The 16,360-nt window shown below is 38.7% G+C and overlaps 1 protein-coding gene across 5 annotated transcripts in view; it reads right to left on the minus strand.

Moving 5' to 3' along the window:
* The window catches only part of TESK2 (testis associated actin remodelling kinase 2), an 80,817-nt gene that overhangs the window by 31,765 nt on the left and 32,692 nt on the right, over positions 1-16,360 (minus strand). For all 5 annotated transcript variants that reach the window (XM_067301134.1, XM_067301132.1, XM_067301131.1 and 2 more), the window contains one exon: positions 12,649-12,697. In XM_067301134.1, the coding sequence (XP_067157235.1) occupies positions 12,649-12,697 (49 nt within the window). The remainder of the gene's footprint in view (positions 1-12,648; positions 12,698-16,360) is intronic.

Here is a 16,360-nt window from a genome sequence, read left to right on the forward strand (position 1 = left end):
AGGTATAAGGATCTATTCAGTGCAAGAGTTATAGCACACAAGGATCTCTCCTAGTACAAAGTGTGCCCAAATTCTGTACAAGGAGTACAGTTTTTGAGTAGCTCCTGAGAGTTTTTCGAAGCCTGAACACTTCAACTGTGCCCTAATGTCCCTTTACATTTGAGGGTGCTCAGACACTGTATTGACAATTATAAAACGCATCACAATCCTCTATTAATAGTGTTGTGCAAAAGCAAGCATTAAAGGAATTTTCTAGTACAACTCAGTTTCTGAATTGTTCTGATGGCTGATAGTTAAAACAAAATGAAGGAAGCGAAACTACAAAACACTTGTTAATTCAAGTGTATGTTTCCTGGGGTCAGGGAGGAGGAGGGCGGAACAGAAAGCATTACAAACAAACACAAGTTACTGGAAAGTATATATGGAAAAATCCCAGGCAAAAGACTGTAAGACTTGGCATCATCCTTAAGGCATCATTCAGTTCTCCTCCCCTCTCTTCCCCCATATCTTAACTATTAAGAAGCTTGCATCTTCTCGGTCCTATTAAGCTAGACACATTTCCAGGATATCAGGAAGCAAAAGCAAAGAGATGCAGGAGTCAGAGTTAAGAATGTTTTTCTTTTTTGCTTGAGACAATGGCAAAAGGCCCAGCAGGCTTACAATTAGTGTCAAAACACTGATATATACACATACATGTAACGGATATATACACACATATATACATGCATATTAAAAACACCATCCCACCTGCATGTGTGTATGCATGCAGGAAGGGAAAGAGGAATGAGACAATGTAGTTGGTTGTTTGCAGTCAACGTTTATCTGCTTATCTTACTTTCTTTTTTCCTTGTGACATTCTAAAAAGGAGGAAGAGGTTACCATTGGCAAGATATTTAGCAAGCCTGCCGCAGAACATAGCATATTTAAATACATCTGCCTCAATGGGGAAAAAAAAAAAAGTGTTCCTCAGGCACCATCACAGGCTCAGAGGTAATGAAACAAGTCAATTATCCTCCTAAAGAGAAGGGGAAAATGAATCAAACCAAACATATATTCTGTATTGCTAAGATTAAAAGAAAAAAAAAGTGGAAGCTTAACTATGGGCTCTTAAAAACATGCACAGGCATTTAAGGAAACAGCTAGAATCTGAAAGCTTGCACATCCAGAAGTTCTCACTGAAACAACCGGTTGCTCATCGCTCCTCAGAGCCTACCACCTGCAGGCATAAATATAGACTGAGTGCCTGAAGTTAGACTCACATTTTCAGAGTCTCAGCTTCTGTCTTTAGATGAACATTTCTTTAGAGCCTCTGATTATAGTTTTACTTCTGTACTTTCTTCTCTGTGACAACCCACCCTTCTCTCCTTGCCAAGCCAGATCCTGCAAATGAGTCTGGCAGCCTCCCTGGGCCTTTGAGCTCAGGGCTGTGCTTACGCAGGTTTTCACTGCTTGTCTCCTTTTGGTGAAAGCACAGACATGCTCTAGAGAGCTGGCCCCAATGTACTTAATTTACCTGGTCACCACCAACCCACAGCAGGCTTTTCGCTAACTGATACACCAGCACTTCCGTTCTGAGATGGAGCCTAGGCGGCCAGCTCACATCCCCGCAGGTCAACACTTCTGCTAGCTTTCCGTTTCCCACAACTCAACGCTTTACTGCAGCTTTTTAAGAGTCAGTTCAACCCTTCTGTAATGCAAGGACCCACCTGAACCTTTGCTACTTATTATTCTAATTCTGCACATCTAGACGACAGGAAATTACTGCCTTTAAAAAGATGCATCTTGGAGGATTGGTCAAACCAGAGCAAGCACACTAGCACAGGAAAATACAAATACTGCATTACAAATGCAGTAACTAAAGCTTCCTCTTGTCCTCAGAATCACGGTTGTGACAGGTACAGCAGCATTTATCTTCCTACCCAAACGAAGATATGCCACAGGGAACCCTGCATACCATGGGGTGGTGCCTAACTTGGTGTAACCAACCCCAACATTAAGTTTAAAAATCCTCCATTGTTCAGGGGTTTTCCTGAAGCCCTGGGTCTCTGATCGCTGCAGTCGGACAAGATGGCTTGCTTTCAGTGAGCAAAAAGTAAATAGCCATGAGATGGAGAAAAGACTGGAAAGAAGATCTAACTTAAATAAAGTCCTTTTCATGTGTTTCAGGAGCGTGACTTTAGATACTTAAAGACGTGGAACTGGCAATGCTACAAATCAGACAGTCTCAGGTGAAATTCCTGCGGAGGCCTGCATCCATTTTGCTGGAGAGAGAACTAAAGGGTCAAACATACCACATATGCCACAACATCAGCGTGCAGGAGTATGAACTAGAGATGGAATTTCAGCCAGAACACTAAATTTCCTGCCTCCTGTCATTTAAAGCCAGGCCCCCTTGTGTGATTTTAAATGGACTTTTTTGGTAAGCGAAGCATATCAAGCTGTGTTTAGGACTGAAGTCTTTTTTCCTTTTAACCAATTCACAAAAATATTTGGTTCCCAAGGAAAATAATACAAACAAAGTAAAGAATATGTACTTTGTCTTAACTTCTGTGAAATAACTTCACTGTCTTAGACAGGCTGTGCTTTTATGTGTGTTACAAAATAATTCATGAAGTCTTAAAGTTATAGCATAAGGTTTAAACAGTATCAAGTTTTCTAAATACCTACGCTACCTCCCCTTGTCTATACACTTTTTAGTTCTACTGATCTACTGTTCTACTTTGAACGGTCTAATTTACTTATTACATGTACCTTGTTCAGATTTAATTTTGCATCCACTGGTGCATACAGACCAGTCAGGTTTACTTCTACCTTTCAGAAGCCTTACTCTAATCTCATGTACTAGGTACAACGATGTTTACCAGCATCTGCAATTCTTAAGTGGCTGTTGGAATAACCAGCCATCTAGGCTTGATACATGTGCCTCAGGAATTATTTGATCAGTCCACAATGAGATGTCTTTAGCTGATAAAACAGCAAAATGGTACTCAACATCCTTCTAAACCTCATTCAGTCTTCTTAGGGTTGATAATCCAGACAGTCTCATCACTGGAAATATGTTCATTTCCACCACCACCCCCCAATTTTCATGAGTCCTTTCCCAAAAACGTAGTTAGCACAGACCCCCAAAAACGTCAGTAGAGATGGCTAATTTAGCACTCTCCAATTAATACTACATGAGTGCACACCTGCCTATAGAATTTACCCATGCTTCTTGACAAGGATCAGTGTGTTCCAGTAATGGCAGAGGAATGGGTCTCTTCAATTTTGCAACCTGGGAAACATCAGATATATTAAGCCTTTCATAAGTGGATCTCTCAAGTGGAAGAGAGATGTGCTGTACTCCTCTTAACAGAATGAATCTGTTGGAAAAAGGATCAGACTTTGAAGATGCAATAGTATGATGCCTTGTATAGCACAGAGGAAGGATGAAGTAGATCTGGTTATCAAACATCAATCTATATTGGCTGAATGCACTCTCAGCAACTCTTTATAAATTAAACTTAGAGCCTGAGTGAAGTGTTAAAGCAAAACTGAAACTGATGGTCCATACGCTGTGAGGAATGCAGAACTAAATCCAAATGTGGCTCAAGTGTTGATATGTATTTTAGATTTTTTAAATTCTATTGTGACCAAAAGAGATGAAGGAAGGTGTTAGCACTGAAAAAAAAAATTGTAAGAAAGATTTTTAATTGCATTTTAGGAGAATCACAGGTGTACTAGAAATGATTTTGCAAACTGCACAGGAACATGATAAAGCACAAGGTTTACACATAGCCCTGGACAAAGCTACTAAAATATATACAATATATACATACAATACCTAATATTCAAATTTATAGATATCTGTTTTTCTAAAATGTCACAATTATTCCAGCAAAAGTTTAAAATGATACTTTGATACAAGAAATCTGAAGCACATCCTAAGACTTAGGGCTTTAAAGATTTAGAGTCTTTAGAGTTTCAAAAAGATATTGCTAGAGACTTGGTTTGCCATGTTTATAAACACATTCATCTTAGAATATAAACAGAAGCTTCCTAACTTTTTGGCTCTAAGAAAAGTCCCTATTGCCTATGTGTGTATCCTTTCAGCAAGACAACTGCTGAATGACAATGAAGGTGACACTTTCTGTTCTTCCTATGTTAATGCTGGTGTCCATGCACAAAGTAGAGAACATAGCAAATTTATCTTTCTGTACGCATTCTGTATTTTTTTTTTTTTCAAACCCCAACAGACTGAGCTGATACTCACATGTGCCAGTAAAGAGGTACACAGTAACAGAGATGTTTTGTCTTGCAGGTTCACTTTCTCTGTAACTCTATTCCCCAAAGTAATAAGTAAGGCACTCCGCAGTTCTATACATTTAAAAAGGACGATGGGAGAATTAACAAGATATTCCAAAGGATCTGTTAATTTGTGGTGCTTTTTCTGTGGTGAGATAATGAATGCTTTATTTCAAGAAGAGAAACATAAAGCACTATGCAGACAGCGAACAGTCCTCACGGACATCCTATGTAATGCATTTGTTCTATTTTAGTGCTGGAAAAAAACAGTTGCAATGAAATGGAATGACTTAACTCACCTTAGACATTACAGACTAGTCTAGTCCTCCAAACACCTTTCCTGCTATGTTTAACCCCTACTTGTGCTGCCATCACTCTTATTCTCTTCAGACCCTAAAGTGAGTTTCTTGCACAGACCCCAGTCATTAAGGGAGAGTGCAACTGCTGCTGCATCAGACAAGGTTACCATTACTCTCCTCTACAGGTTAAACCCCTAGAGTCCAGATGAACGGCTTTCCCTTGACCCTGAAGCAAGCATACGCAAGACTGGTCTCTTAATAACTCCTGTAAGGGAAAAGGTAATGAACCCAAGCAACCAAATTAACAGAGGAAATAACACAGATGTGCGCTGGCTGGACTTCCAGACCTGCATTGAACAACAAAACAACAAAAGGGGGGAGGAAATAAGAGGTTCTCCAGTTTTATACCACCGTTCTTTTTATCAAAGTGCACCTTCCTAGGACTGAATATATTTAGCTGTAATACTGAAATCCATACTAGGAGCAGTACAAGGTAACCACAGTTTAACAGAGGACCTGATGCCTCTGAAATACTTCTTGGCAAGGCTAAATTTGTCCTTCTGGTACTCGGGGTTTATAACTGGAAAGGCCCAGATTGCCTGCACACATTACACATTCCAGCACTGCCCTCAGTACAGTACCACTGTAAGAACTACTTATCTTCCTACTCACACAAGGAAGCACATGAAATTAAGTTTTAGCTACACAGAACGCTATGAAAAAAATCTAAAGTAGGGGGGGAAAAAAAAAGAATAAGGCATACAAACAGAGATTTATTACAGTATTAATTCACAGGTCATGCTATTCATTGGCTCAAAGATCATAAGGATCAATTTAATCTGCAGAATTTTCACATACTTAAAGTTCTTACAAAGTTTAAACAGCAATCCTTCCACAGCATCCTAGAGCTGGAAGGCATCTAAAAATTTAGGTCAGCTGAAATTTGTCATCATAGCATACTAATTTTTTTGTCAAAGCTGTTTCGAAGGAAATTCGATCTTCTTGCATTGCTCCATATCAAGACTCATTCCCTTAAAACAAACATGTTTAGGATCAATAGATATAGTCTCAGAGCTGCCAGCAAAAAAGTCTAAAAGCAAGTTCACACAGTTGCTCGTTTCATTCCTCCAGAAGATCACAGCAGCAGCAAGGATCCACAACACCATAAAGCAAATAGCTATCATACTGCCCAAGGCCTTCAGTACTCTCAAGAAAGTTGTTTTATGTATGCAAATGAGATAAACTAATTTTTGGACCAAATCTGAAGGAAGACAGAGGATCAAAACATCTTTAAAGCTTCCCACTCCCCCCATTTTTTTGTTCATCTTCTGGAGTTTTCTTTTTTAGATACTACTGTGAGAAAGACTATATAAAGTGCCTAGATTTCAAGAAGATTTCAATACGCCAGGGTAGAAAATGAAGCTTTTTTGGCTAATGAAAAGCACAAGATGTCAAGGAATATAAGCTGATCTGGAAGCCTTTTATTAGTATGGCTTGGCTGTACACATGCTCAGCAATGAAAAAAACTGAGTAGCATGTATGAAGTAACAAAAATTTGTCCATTATTTGCAAAGAACGCCTGTCAATACCAGATTCCTCTATCGCAAATGGATTTGGGAGTTACTGAAAATAACTGTATGGAATATATGCAAAAATACATCAAGAGGCCTCTTTCCTATGCACTTGGATCTTTTTAAAGAGAAGACTTCCAAAATGAAAAGAAAACGTTCACTAAAACAGGAGTGCATTTGGTGAAGAAGGAGCAACTTTGTCATCATAAGCATAAAGCTTTTAAAAGGAAGAAATAACTACATTACTCTTAGGGAGGGTGAAGAAATTTAAAAAATGGTAATACCTAAACATTTAATATTATATGAAATAAAGGACTTCCCTACCAATACCATATATTTGCTTTTGCTAGAAATTGGATGGTAGTATCCAACAGACAAGTACCACTATGTTTCTAAAAGCATGAAGTTTAGATTCCCTTTATTTCTTTTAATTTTCTACTCAGTGCTACCTTTTACATAATTTTCATCTTCTCTTCAGTTATCTTAACATTCAGGCTAATCGACTGAGCACTACAGCTGTTCTCTCTTTTGGAGGACCACTGTCAGAGCCACCTTATCAAGGAACTAAGCGCAAGCTGGAAAAGAGGTAATATTGCCAAGGAATTGCTCCCATTACAGGTATGAAATGTTTGCAGAATGACTAGCAATAGCAACTACAACACTAAAGACAGTAAGTTTTCTAGGATTAACAGGCTAGCCTGTTGTGATCACCAAAACCAACTTAAATATTTGCAGTGCTACTGGAGTAATGCTAAATTTATTCAACCAGTATGAATCCCACTCATGGGATAACAACAGGGATTCCCATGTGCTATAGGTGATAGTGGGGAGGAGACAGGGAAGAAAGAGTGTTCCTGAGCTTTTTACAACTCTCAAAAGTGTACAAAATTGCGTTCTGGAAGGAAAGCCATGTCTGTTATTTGATGTAGTGTAAAGGTTTAGAATAAGAGACCTGAGTGATGTCTATCTGGTTTTCCCCACTTCAGCGCCAAAAGCTCTCCCTAGAAGAGTACCTAAGAACTGACAGGAGGAAAAAAGAGGGAAGGAATGGGAACATGCTTCAGTAAAAAGATTATTAACTATAAACTCTGCTTGTGAAAGCCATAGGTTAGAAGTGTCTTGCCTGTTAAAGAATTTATTTTTTCCCCTTCCCCTTTAAAAGGATAGTTCAGCTCAGTTGTAACTAACTCTGAGAATTGTAAGCTTTTTTTTAACATTTTTTATTCCCAGTTGGTGCTATCTCCAGGACTAAAAGACCTATAAATAAAGGGCTGAAACTCCACTAATTGCATTTATAGTTTACCTAAATTAGTGCTGTTGGGAGGAAAAGAGAAGGAAGATTTTTCAGTCATCATGGAAAAATGTAAGAAAAAAGACTCTCCATAAGCCATTGAATCTTTCATCAAGGAGAGCTTTAGGAGTGCGGGGGGAGCTTTCTTTTCCAAACTGGTACATAACAGCCTTCTTTTCTCAAAACAATAAATTGTGGCTGATGGTAAAAACAGCAGTGTTAAATTCAGTAAGCCATTCCAGTGCAACATGTCAGAACGGTCCAATAGCAATTCTCTTGCCCGAGATGAAAATTAACATGTCTGAAAGGATTTCCGTAGTAAACTTTTTCCTGGCATTTACGACACAGCTATAAAAAAAAAAACTGAGCTGAAACTATGCATGAGTTCATAGAATTCTGTTGAATTCTCTTTACAAAAGCCAAAGCAGCAGTCAAGATACTTTTCTTCTAACACTCCTTGGCACATACGTCTGCCCTAACACCCTATTGTCCATACCACAGGTTGTCAGCCTGCGTTACTGCAGACAGCGGCACTCTGAGCATGCAGGAAACATTTCAGGCTTCAACACTCCTCCACGCACAACACCTGCAAGGCACAGTAGGTGAAGCAGTTGATATAGAGAACTGCCTGGATGTGGAGATGGAATTCCCAGTCCGCAGGAAAGCCACCGAAGGAGCCAGGTGTGCAGAACGACTGGCTTGTCCCTTACAGTTATCTCACACTTGTTTAAATGCTGCATACACAGCACCTTAAAACTAAGGCTGCCCAAGGGCCTTCTGGGACTCATGAAATACCTAATACCACACAAGACAGTGCATTACACTTGGGATGGAATCAGAGGGACTGACTGGTTAGTACAGTAAGAAGAAGAAACACTGAAAGACTGATGGAGATGTAGGTTAGGCAGAAAGAGCAGATCAGGCTGCTGGCTGAAACAGTATTGTCCATCCCTCCATCACTGGCTGCATGTTCCTACCACACTGCTGTGGCCCTGCCCCTCTGCCTGAGAAAGCTCCAATGCATGTCAGATCCTACACTGAGCCCTGTACAACTACAGCTTCAGATTGTGGCAGAGTATTTGTGCACTTTTTTTGCTATCATCCAGTCAGATTAATAGCTGTAAAACTTCCATGGTAACAATTAGCTATTGCTCATGAAGCATCGCAATTTCAAGGTATCCCAGTCAACACCTAATAACTCTTCCCTACTCATTTTCTATACACAAGGGTATCAAGGCTTCCACTTCCTTCAAGAAGGAATTATCAAGGTGTATGACTCACGTTGTGCATATATATCTATCTAATTATACCAAGATTTTAGCCTGACCTCTCTCAGAAATTTGCATAAACCTGTTTAACAGAGTTCGACAAATAGTTTAAGACTGGCAAAAAGTCAAGTGGCTGTTACATGCTAGACTATGTGCTGAATTATGTGCTTCAGCGTAATAGCACAGATCTATTCACCATGTAGCCCACAAAGAAATTTGTTTGCCTGGGTTCTTGCTCATGCATCCATTCCATGGTAAATGGGCATGTGTAAGATCATACGCTATTGCTATTAAGCAGTGGCTGCTCCACAGTAACTGGCTCACAACTTTATGTCCCCGGGAGTGTATCCTGTTTGGTAGCCTCCTGGTAGCTGCTCATTTCTGGTCTCTGAATGCTCAGTAGCAGCTCATGCAATAACTAATTGACACCAGAGACTGTACTTCTGGGCAAGCTTCTCCAAGTTCAAGGATGCTGTGTGCAAGGAGATTAAGAAATGGAAGCTAACAGAAAGTTGTTAGGAAGGTGGTCAGAAAATATAGAGAGATTTGTGGAGAGACTGGAATTAGGTTGGAGAGGCATACAACTTCAGCAGGAAGCACTGCAGACTCAAGTAGCTACAGAATCGAACCACAAGCCACAGATTAGAGCTGAATACTGAGAAAAGAATACACAGTTCCTGGTTTTACAGAAGGTGAGCACAGCAAGTCTGTGCCCATCAGCTCAATATTAGTAAGACAGTCTAAAGACCACCAGCTCATCTGAGCTGTGCATCTATTTAAACATCTGCTTCACTTCCCCTAAATGTTTCTTAACTATGTGTTTGCAAGGATAGAGGTCCCTTCCAGCCTAAACCATTCTGTGATTCTAAGGATAGATAATGAAGTAGTGCAGAAGAGGTACACGTCATCGCTTCTGGTATGAGTAGAACTTCAAAAACGATACTGGACTTTCAAAGCTAGTAAGATTGTGGATTCAGAACAGGGCCAAAGTCCTGGTACAGTCTAATTAAACAACTCCATTCTTCTTTTCAAAAAGCAAAACCAAAACAAAACAAACAGAAACTGTTTCTTGACTAACACTTTCAAGAACAAAAGCCACTTAGACAGGGAACAATTAAAACAATGTAAAATGCTGCCAAAAGGGAAAAAAAAAACAAGGCCTACAAACTAGCAACATCTTCCTCAAGCAAAAAACCTGCTCTGCGTGTTTCGGTATGCTTAGCCTTCCATGTGTTTAAATAGGTAAGAAAGGACATCTTTAACACTTCTGACTCTGCCTTCCAATAGTAAAGGGCTGTACATTTACCACAAGATCTCAATTTCTTATGCCATGGAAACATATATGTACAAATAAACACAATTTACCTCCACCTCCTCAGTCATTACTTAAGTCACATTGTATCCCTTTTACTTAGGGATATCATCAACTGCTCTCAGTCAAAGCAGAAATTATTTCCTTACTATGCATATCCCATGTCAACAAGTAATAATTAGACTCATTTCAGAACAGGTCCAGCATAGGCTAGTGCGAGGAAGGATTCTCCTTGTAGTGACTCAGAGACCTATTGAGCAATCGGCCTTTGAAACAATAAAGTTTGATCTCCGAACAAGTGAAACCCTGGCAGAAGTCCTGATAGCGCTAATGACAGGCTAGAATCAATTGCGTGGAGCAGGGACACGTTCGTCAGAAACTAGGAGGAGACCACCTTTTTGGACCACAAGCTGAAAAAAGCCATAAGCTAATTTTGCTTATCCTCCTGGGCTATATTTGAACTGGTGACTCACCACATACATCTTACTAGTAATTCCTTCAGCCAGCCATTTCAGCCTCCTTCTCTAAGCTCCAGAGGTCATCTGAACTCAACAACATCCACTGTTCACATAGCTCAAGTAGAAAAATGCCACTACTGTTGGCAGTAAATACAACTAATTCCACCCCTTGGAACATAAGCAGCTCTTAACATTTAAAAGCTCTGTAAAACCAAAGAACAGCTACTATATTATACAAAACAGTGTGTGGATTCCCTACAACAGCTATGTATGATGGCCTTAAGTAGCAGTTTCTCCCCTACTGAAGGCATTAAATGTTCATGTTGGTCCACACAAGAAAAGCATAAACAATGCATGTACTTTTATAACATGCCACTAAGCTATTCTGTTTCTCAAAATTTTGTAGTGACTTTCTTTAGTGTAAGACTTTTCCTCTTTGGTCTCAAGATAATGTTTCAGGAATCTCTTGTGTTATTCTGAATTATAACTATGAGAAGTTATTCTTTGAAGTCTTTCATAGATTTATTTTGCTTGCCAAGAACTCAAAGAGAGCTGAAGAAAGCAAGCAGCTTCAAAGTTAGTTCTCCATGAGGAAGCATCTGTGATAAGGTTTCAGTTTCTTGGGTTTCTGGGTAGAGAGGGATGTTTAAATGGCAAGCAATGGGAAGAAGAAAAAAACAACACACTATCAGGAGGATATGCCAAGATTTGTAGACTGAAGCTTTATGAAGCTTCATCTCTTCTAGGACACGTTTAGTGACTAAAAGGGCCTTTAATCTCCCTGTTTTAATTGATCAGTGGACCAAAAAAACCTGGCACTAATGTTAGCAGAGCCTGCCCAACGGACTCATTCTGCCACATAATGCCAAATCTTACAACCATTTCCTCTACTGAGCACAGGAAAAAAAGAAAAGAAAAGAGGAAAAAAAAAACCACAAGCAAACTGTCCCTCTCATATCCAGCATCTCCTCACACACATGCTGTATCTTGGTCTTTCTGAAAGTGTCTTTCTTTGCTTTTCCTCTTACAATACAAATAAAGCCACTGTGAACTAGTCTGCATCATTCTAACACCAGCTAGAATTGTAATTGTAGAACTGTCTCCCCAAAAAGCAAAGAAATTCACTGCCCACGTGTGCACACCTAAGTTTCAGAGTTGCATATGAAAGTTATAGAAAACAACGGCGACACAGCATCCTGAAAATTAAACACTATGCATTCTTGTAGGTATATACCTATCAAATTTTCTCATTTTATAATAGCTCTTGGAATGCATGCCAGCAACCAGTTTTAATTGCTAATTAGTAAAATACATGTTACCACTTGTTTTTTATTGGGGTGGGGGGAGGGTTAATCTTTTAATGGTGCAGTTCTACAAGATAGAAACTGTTGGAAATATTAATTGCAAGTTTACAAAACATGAGAGTTTCCCCTCAATCTGTACTCAAACTGAAAAAGCAGGATGAATGTTTTATTGATTTTGACTCAAAACAGGTGAAACTACTATTAACAAAGAAACACTCCCTTCTTGTTTTTTCCTGAGCAGTTTATAAGGGATTAAACACACAATCCCGTGAAACTTGGTCTAAGACTCACACGAGCTGAAAGCCCAGTTTCTCATTTGCTACCTAGATCCTAGCCAGGGTGTAGGATCAATACAATAATTTCCTTCTGGGAACCTAATTAGGCTTTAATCTTGATAATATCCTAGAAAAGGAGATGGTAGGGATTGAATACACTAATATCACCCAGCCAAAACATCCCTGATTCATCTGTGAAATGTGCATGCACCCAGAGTATAAATAAAGATAAGATAAATAAGTAAGATTTAAATACAGTGCAATGTCACTGAAAAAATATTAGTTAGGGGCAGCTTAATGGTAATCTACATTTCTCAATTAGAATGTGAGAATTTTAGGTTGCTTCTGTGATTTTTTTTCATCCTAATAAGCACTTATGAGAAGAAAAGATGTACAAAGACTATGAATGAAGTACAATTCTGAGGCCTGATTCTGCAATCTTTCTATTGCAGAGCAAGTAGCATGTGATTAATTGGCTAGTCATAAAAAAATCAAAACAAAACTATCACTCAAGATGAACAGTGATTACAGAATCTGGCCCAAGAACAGCTTCATATTGAGCATGTATATCATGAAATAGTCTTACCTCAGTAAGTGCGTGCAGCTGTCCTTGATGCACACAGACACCCATAAACCTACAAGAAACAAGAAAAGAAAAGTGGTTTGGGCTTTTTTTCCCCCCCCTCTTTTTTTTTTTCTTTTTAATAAAGAAACTGTAGGATAATAAAAAGTACTGGCTGTACCAAGAAAGGAAGAAGGGAAAAAAAAAAAAAAAAAAATCAGCCTCACAGATACTGCATACCTCAAGCTTCATTATTTAAAAGTCTCAGCACAAAACAGTCATGTGCTTACACTACAGTACATTTTGAATTAGCAGTTAAAAGAAAGCACAGGAGACAACTCAAATTGAAGATAGAGTTACTAAGTTGATTATAAGCAAAGGCCAGCATATAATGATTTATACAAAAAGGGATATTCTGAGAGTTCTCTCTGGTTCAAGATATCTAAGCCAAGCAATCCAGTGTTGGTTTGCATGTTTGTATAAATAGCAAATTACTTCCCTTCTGCATTCTGCTGATTAAGTATAAAGATGTTTCTTCCTGTCCCATTCCTACCCACTCAGGAATATGAGGGCACATATGTGCAGCATACATCCCTCCCTTCCCCACACCGGCATTTTCAACATTTGGATTGAAGCAAATTTTTATAATATCTTATATACACAGATTTCACAGAAGTTACCTACACTGCACGATGCTCAGATTCCTGCTGTTAATATTAATGACTGCCACCCTTCATATTTCTGCCTAGTGACAAAGAATGTGCAATACACTTAATAACAGAACAATTGAAGGAAATGGTAGAATTGATAGAAACGCATGATTTCATTTAATGTGACAGGTGAATCTTGCAGAGATCAGTTTGAAGGAAAAGGACCTTTTATATTTGCAAACACTTCTGAATTTAGAAACAAAATGATGCAAGAGATATGTAGTGCTAGTTAAGCTAAGCTGCTTTTGAAGAAATGAATGATCCTCACTGTTCTCTTGTCTATCAGCTGACTGGTAAATTACAAGCAGCCCAAGAAAAATAATATAGGTAAGGTCCTTTGCATAAGCTGAGCTGTGGAAATCTTTTTTTTTTTTTTTTTTAAATAAACAAAAAAGAAGCAGGACTTGTACTTTAACTGTTGCCTGCTCTCACCTCAAATAATAGCGTCCCCAAATTATATATGCTCATTTTTAAGGAAGAGATGGTACAAATGCAATTCCTCTAGTTCAGTGCAGAACAATGGAGCACCACAAGGTGTTCGGTGGGGGGAAGAGGGGGTGTTTCTAGCTATCCCACCTACACAGAACACTGCTGCTTCCGAGTTTCATTCTGTAGAGCAATTACATGTGAATAATTTTGTAAACAAGTTTACAAATTAAGCTTCCTAAAACTAAGAAATGGAGACTCCTCCAAAGCAGAAATCTTTTTCTACCTTTTTTGCATTTTGACAGTCTCTAGCTATAAAGCATGGTGTAAATAGTTATTCACAAGCAAAAATTTAAAAAGAAAAAAAAAGGTATCTTTCCTTTTAAAATGTTTATCTCCAGTTCTACTATTACACAAGTGTTGAAGTCCTGAAAATGTTATTTCTCCTTTATGAAACATACTAAAAATACAAAGTTAACACAGTACTGCAGTATTTTCATTCAACTAAAAATTAAGGCTAAGTAAATATAAATGCTATTGCTTTCATCTCTATATCACACTTCCTCTAGTAAAGGTATATTGCATTCCTGACAAATTAGGAAGCAGTGTTTGCTATAGAGACAAAACTTCTTTGTCAACACAGCTAACAAATACCTGAATTAGAGCAAACCTTCTTTATGTAGGATGTTACAAGCCAAATTGCACCTGGACAGCAGAAATTTCAAAATTGAAGGGGTGATTATTTTACAGAGTTAACTGACCAATACACAGCTCCCAGGTGACTTTCCCCTTGTCCAGAAATTAAATATATACCCTAAAATCTGGACATGCTCCCCAAAAATCTGATTCAAACATTTCACACACACTTTGTGTGTGTAACAAAACAGTATTTTTCAAGAAGAGTTTTTCACTGTATTTCATTTAATTCTAAAATATAAATGCAGTTAAGAATTTGAGAATTTTGTCAAAATTAAATTTATTATCTCGTTTTCAACAAACAGGGAAGACATCACTGTCACCAAAAGACTAGCAGAACTTAACTTTCTCTGCCAGCTGGTTTTGTTCAAAGGAAGTCTCAATGGAAACATATTTATTAACTTTGTGAAGCTACACTTAAGGCAGAAAAGACACACTGACTCAAGTTTCCAAGAGTAAGACATCTAGATTTGCTACTGGGAAATAGCTGTATTATTTCTAATTTTAAATCAGAAATTAAAACAAAGCTCAATATCGTGATTTCATAAAAAAAGCAGGACCTAAAAATATATTTATAAACCCCTATGCATTTAGAATTTATTACCCTGGGAAAGAGAAACCAGATACACTGATAAAAACAGTATTAATGAGTTTACAAGCAACATGCTGAAACCATTTAAATATTGTGTCAAGAATCTCAGTTTTCAAACTCTGGAAAATAGATTCATAGAACACATCTCTAGTGACCTAAATTCCTGGAAAACTTCTTAGCTGCTGTGTCAAGCAATAAGCAACCTCTTGGTAAAGCCAAGTGCTGCTAGAAAATAATACTGGGAAGTGTTTTCACTAAAAGATAATATACAGCTGCTACCAGGAAATACAATTACCAAGTAAGATTTGGCATAACAATTCAATTTCCGAGATTGCCCCAGATGAGATTCCAATTCTGTGGCTAGGAAGCGGACATGCTGGTCCAATACGTTTAGGATTATTCCTGTTGGCCAGACGCACTGTCTCCAGAGCCAAGATGTGCTTCTAGGTGAACTTCAGCACAAAGTCTTGTCAGCCAAGGGTTACACTTCCTATAAGCATTTCTAGTTGGAGAGGCTTCAATGAGCAATACAGGAGACATGAACAGACTTAAGGAAGTGTATTTTCAAGACTGCATATCTGGCCTTATCATGAAAGCTGAATCACTCCCAAAGTCATTGCTAGTGGTTGGAGAAGTTTCCCCAGAAGCTGCAAATATGAAGGATGCTAATTGAGTCCACCCTACTGGTACAATGCTGAACATTTCCACCACAAAATGCTTTCTGACAAATGTCAACAATGTTCAGATGTTGCGAGGCTCTGTTTCTGGCAGCCAGGTAGATTATTCTTCACTCAATCTGTAGTACCTGCCCTCCTAGACAAGAGCGAGCAAAACTGCACTGGACATGTTTTTGCTCCTTTCAAGCGGTTACTCAAAGTGCTTTCAGTCGTGTCAGACTGTAGGGGAGAAAGAATTCTGGACAGGAAGAGGGAAACGGAACTGCAGCCTCAGTCTCCAATCTTAGCCTCCTTGATAGATCGGACAAAACTAATATCCAGATTACACAGCCACTGTGGGTCATCCAGACATTAAACACACGCTTCCCATTACAAGAACTTCACGGGGACACATTCCTGTTCTGTGGATAAACCTAGGGTAGCTACAGTCCAATGTAACAAATCGGTACCCTCTGAAATCCACTGCTTATATGAGAAAATTCAGGGGTCCAACCAACACAAAAGCCTCTCACATGCATTTAGTAACACAAAGAGAATTGACGTCAAAAGACAGATGCTTATTCCATTGCACTGACTGTTATTGGAGAAGGAAAACTGTGAGTAAGAACATTAAATCTGCATTAAAACCTTCCTTA

Source organism: Apteryx mantelli, chromosome 8 (genome assembly GCF_036417845.1).
Source record: "Apteryx mantelli isolate bAptMan1 chromosome 8, bAptMan1.hap1, whole genome shotgun sequence".
Taxonomy (NCBI): Eukaryota; Metazoa; Chordata; class Aves; order Apterygiformes; family Apterygidae; genus Apteryx; species Apteryx mantelli.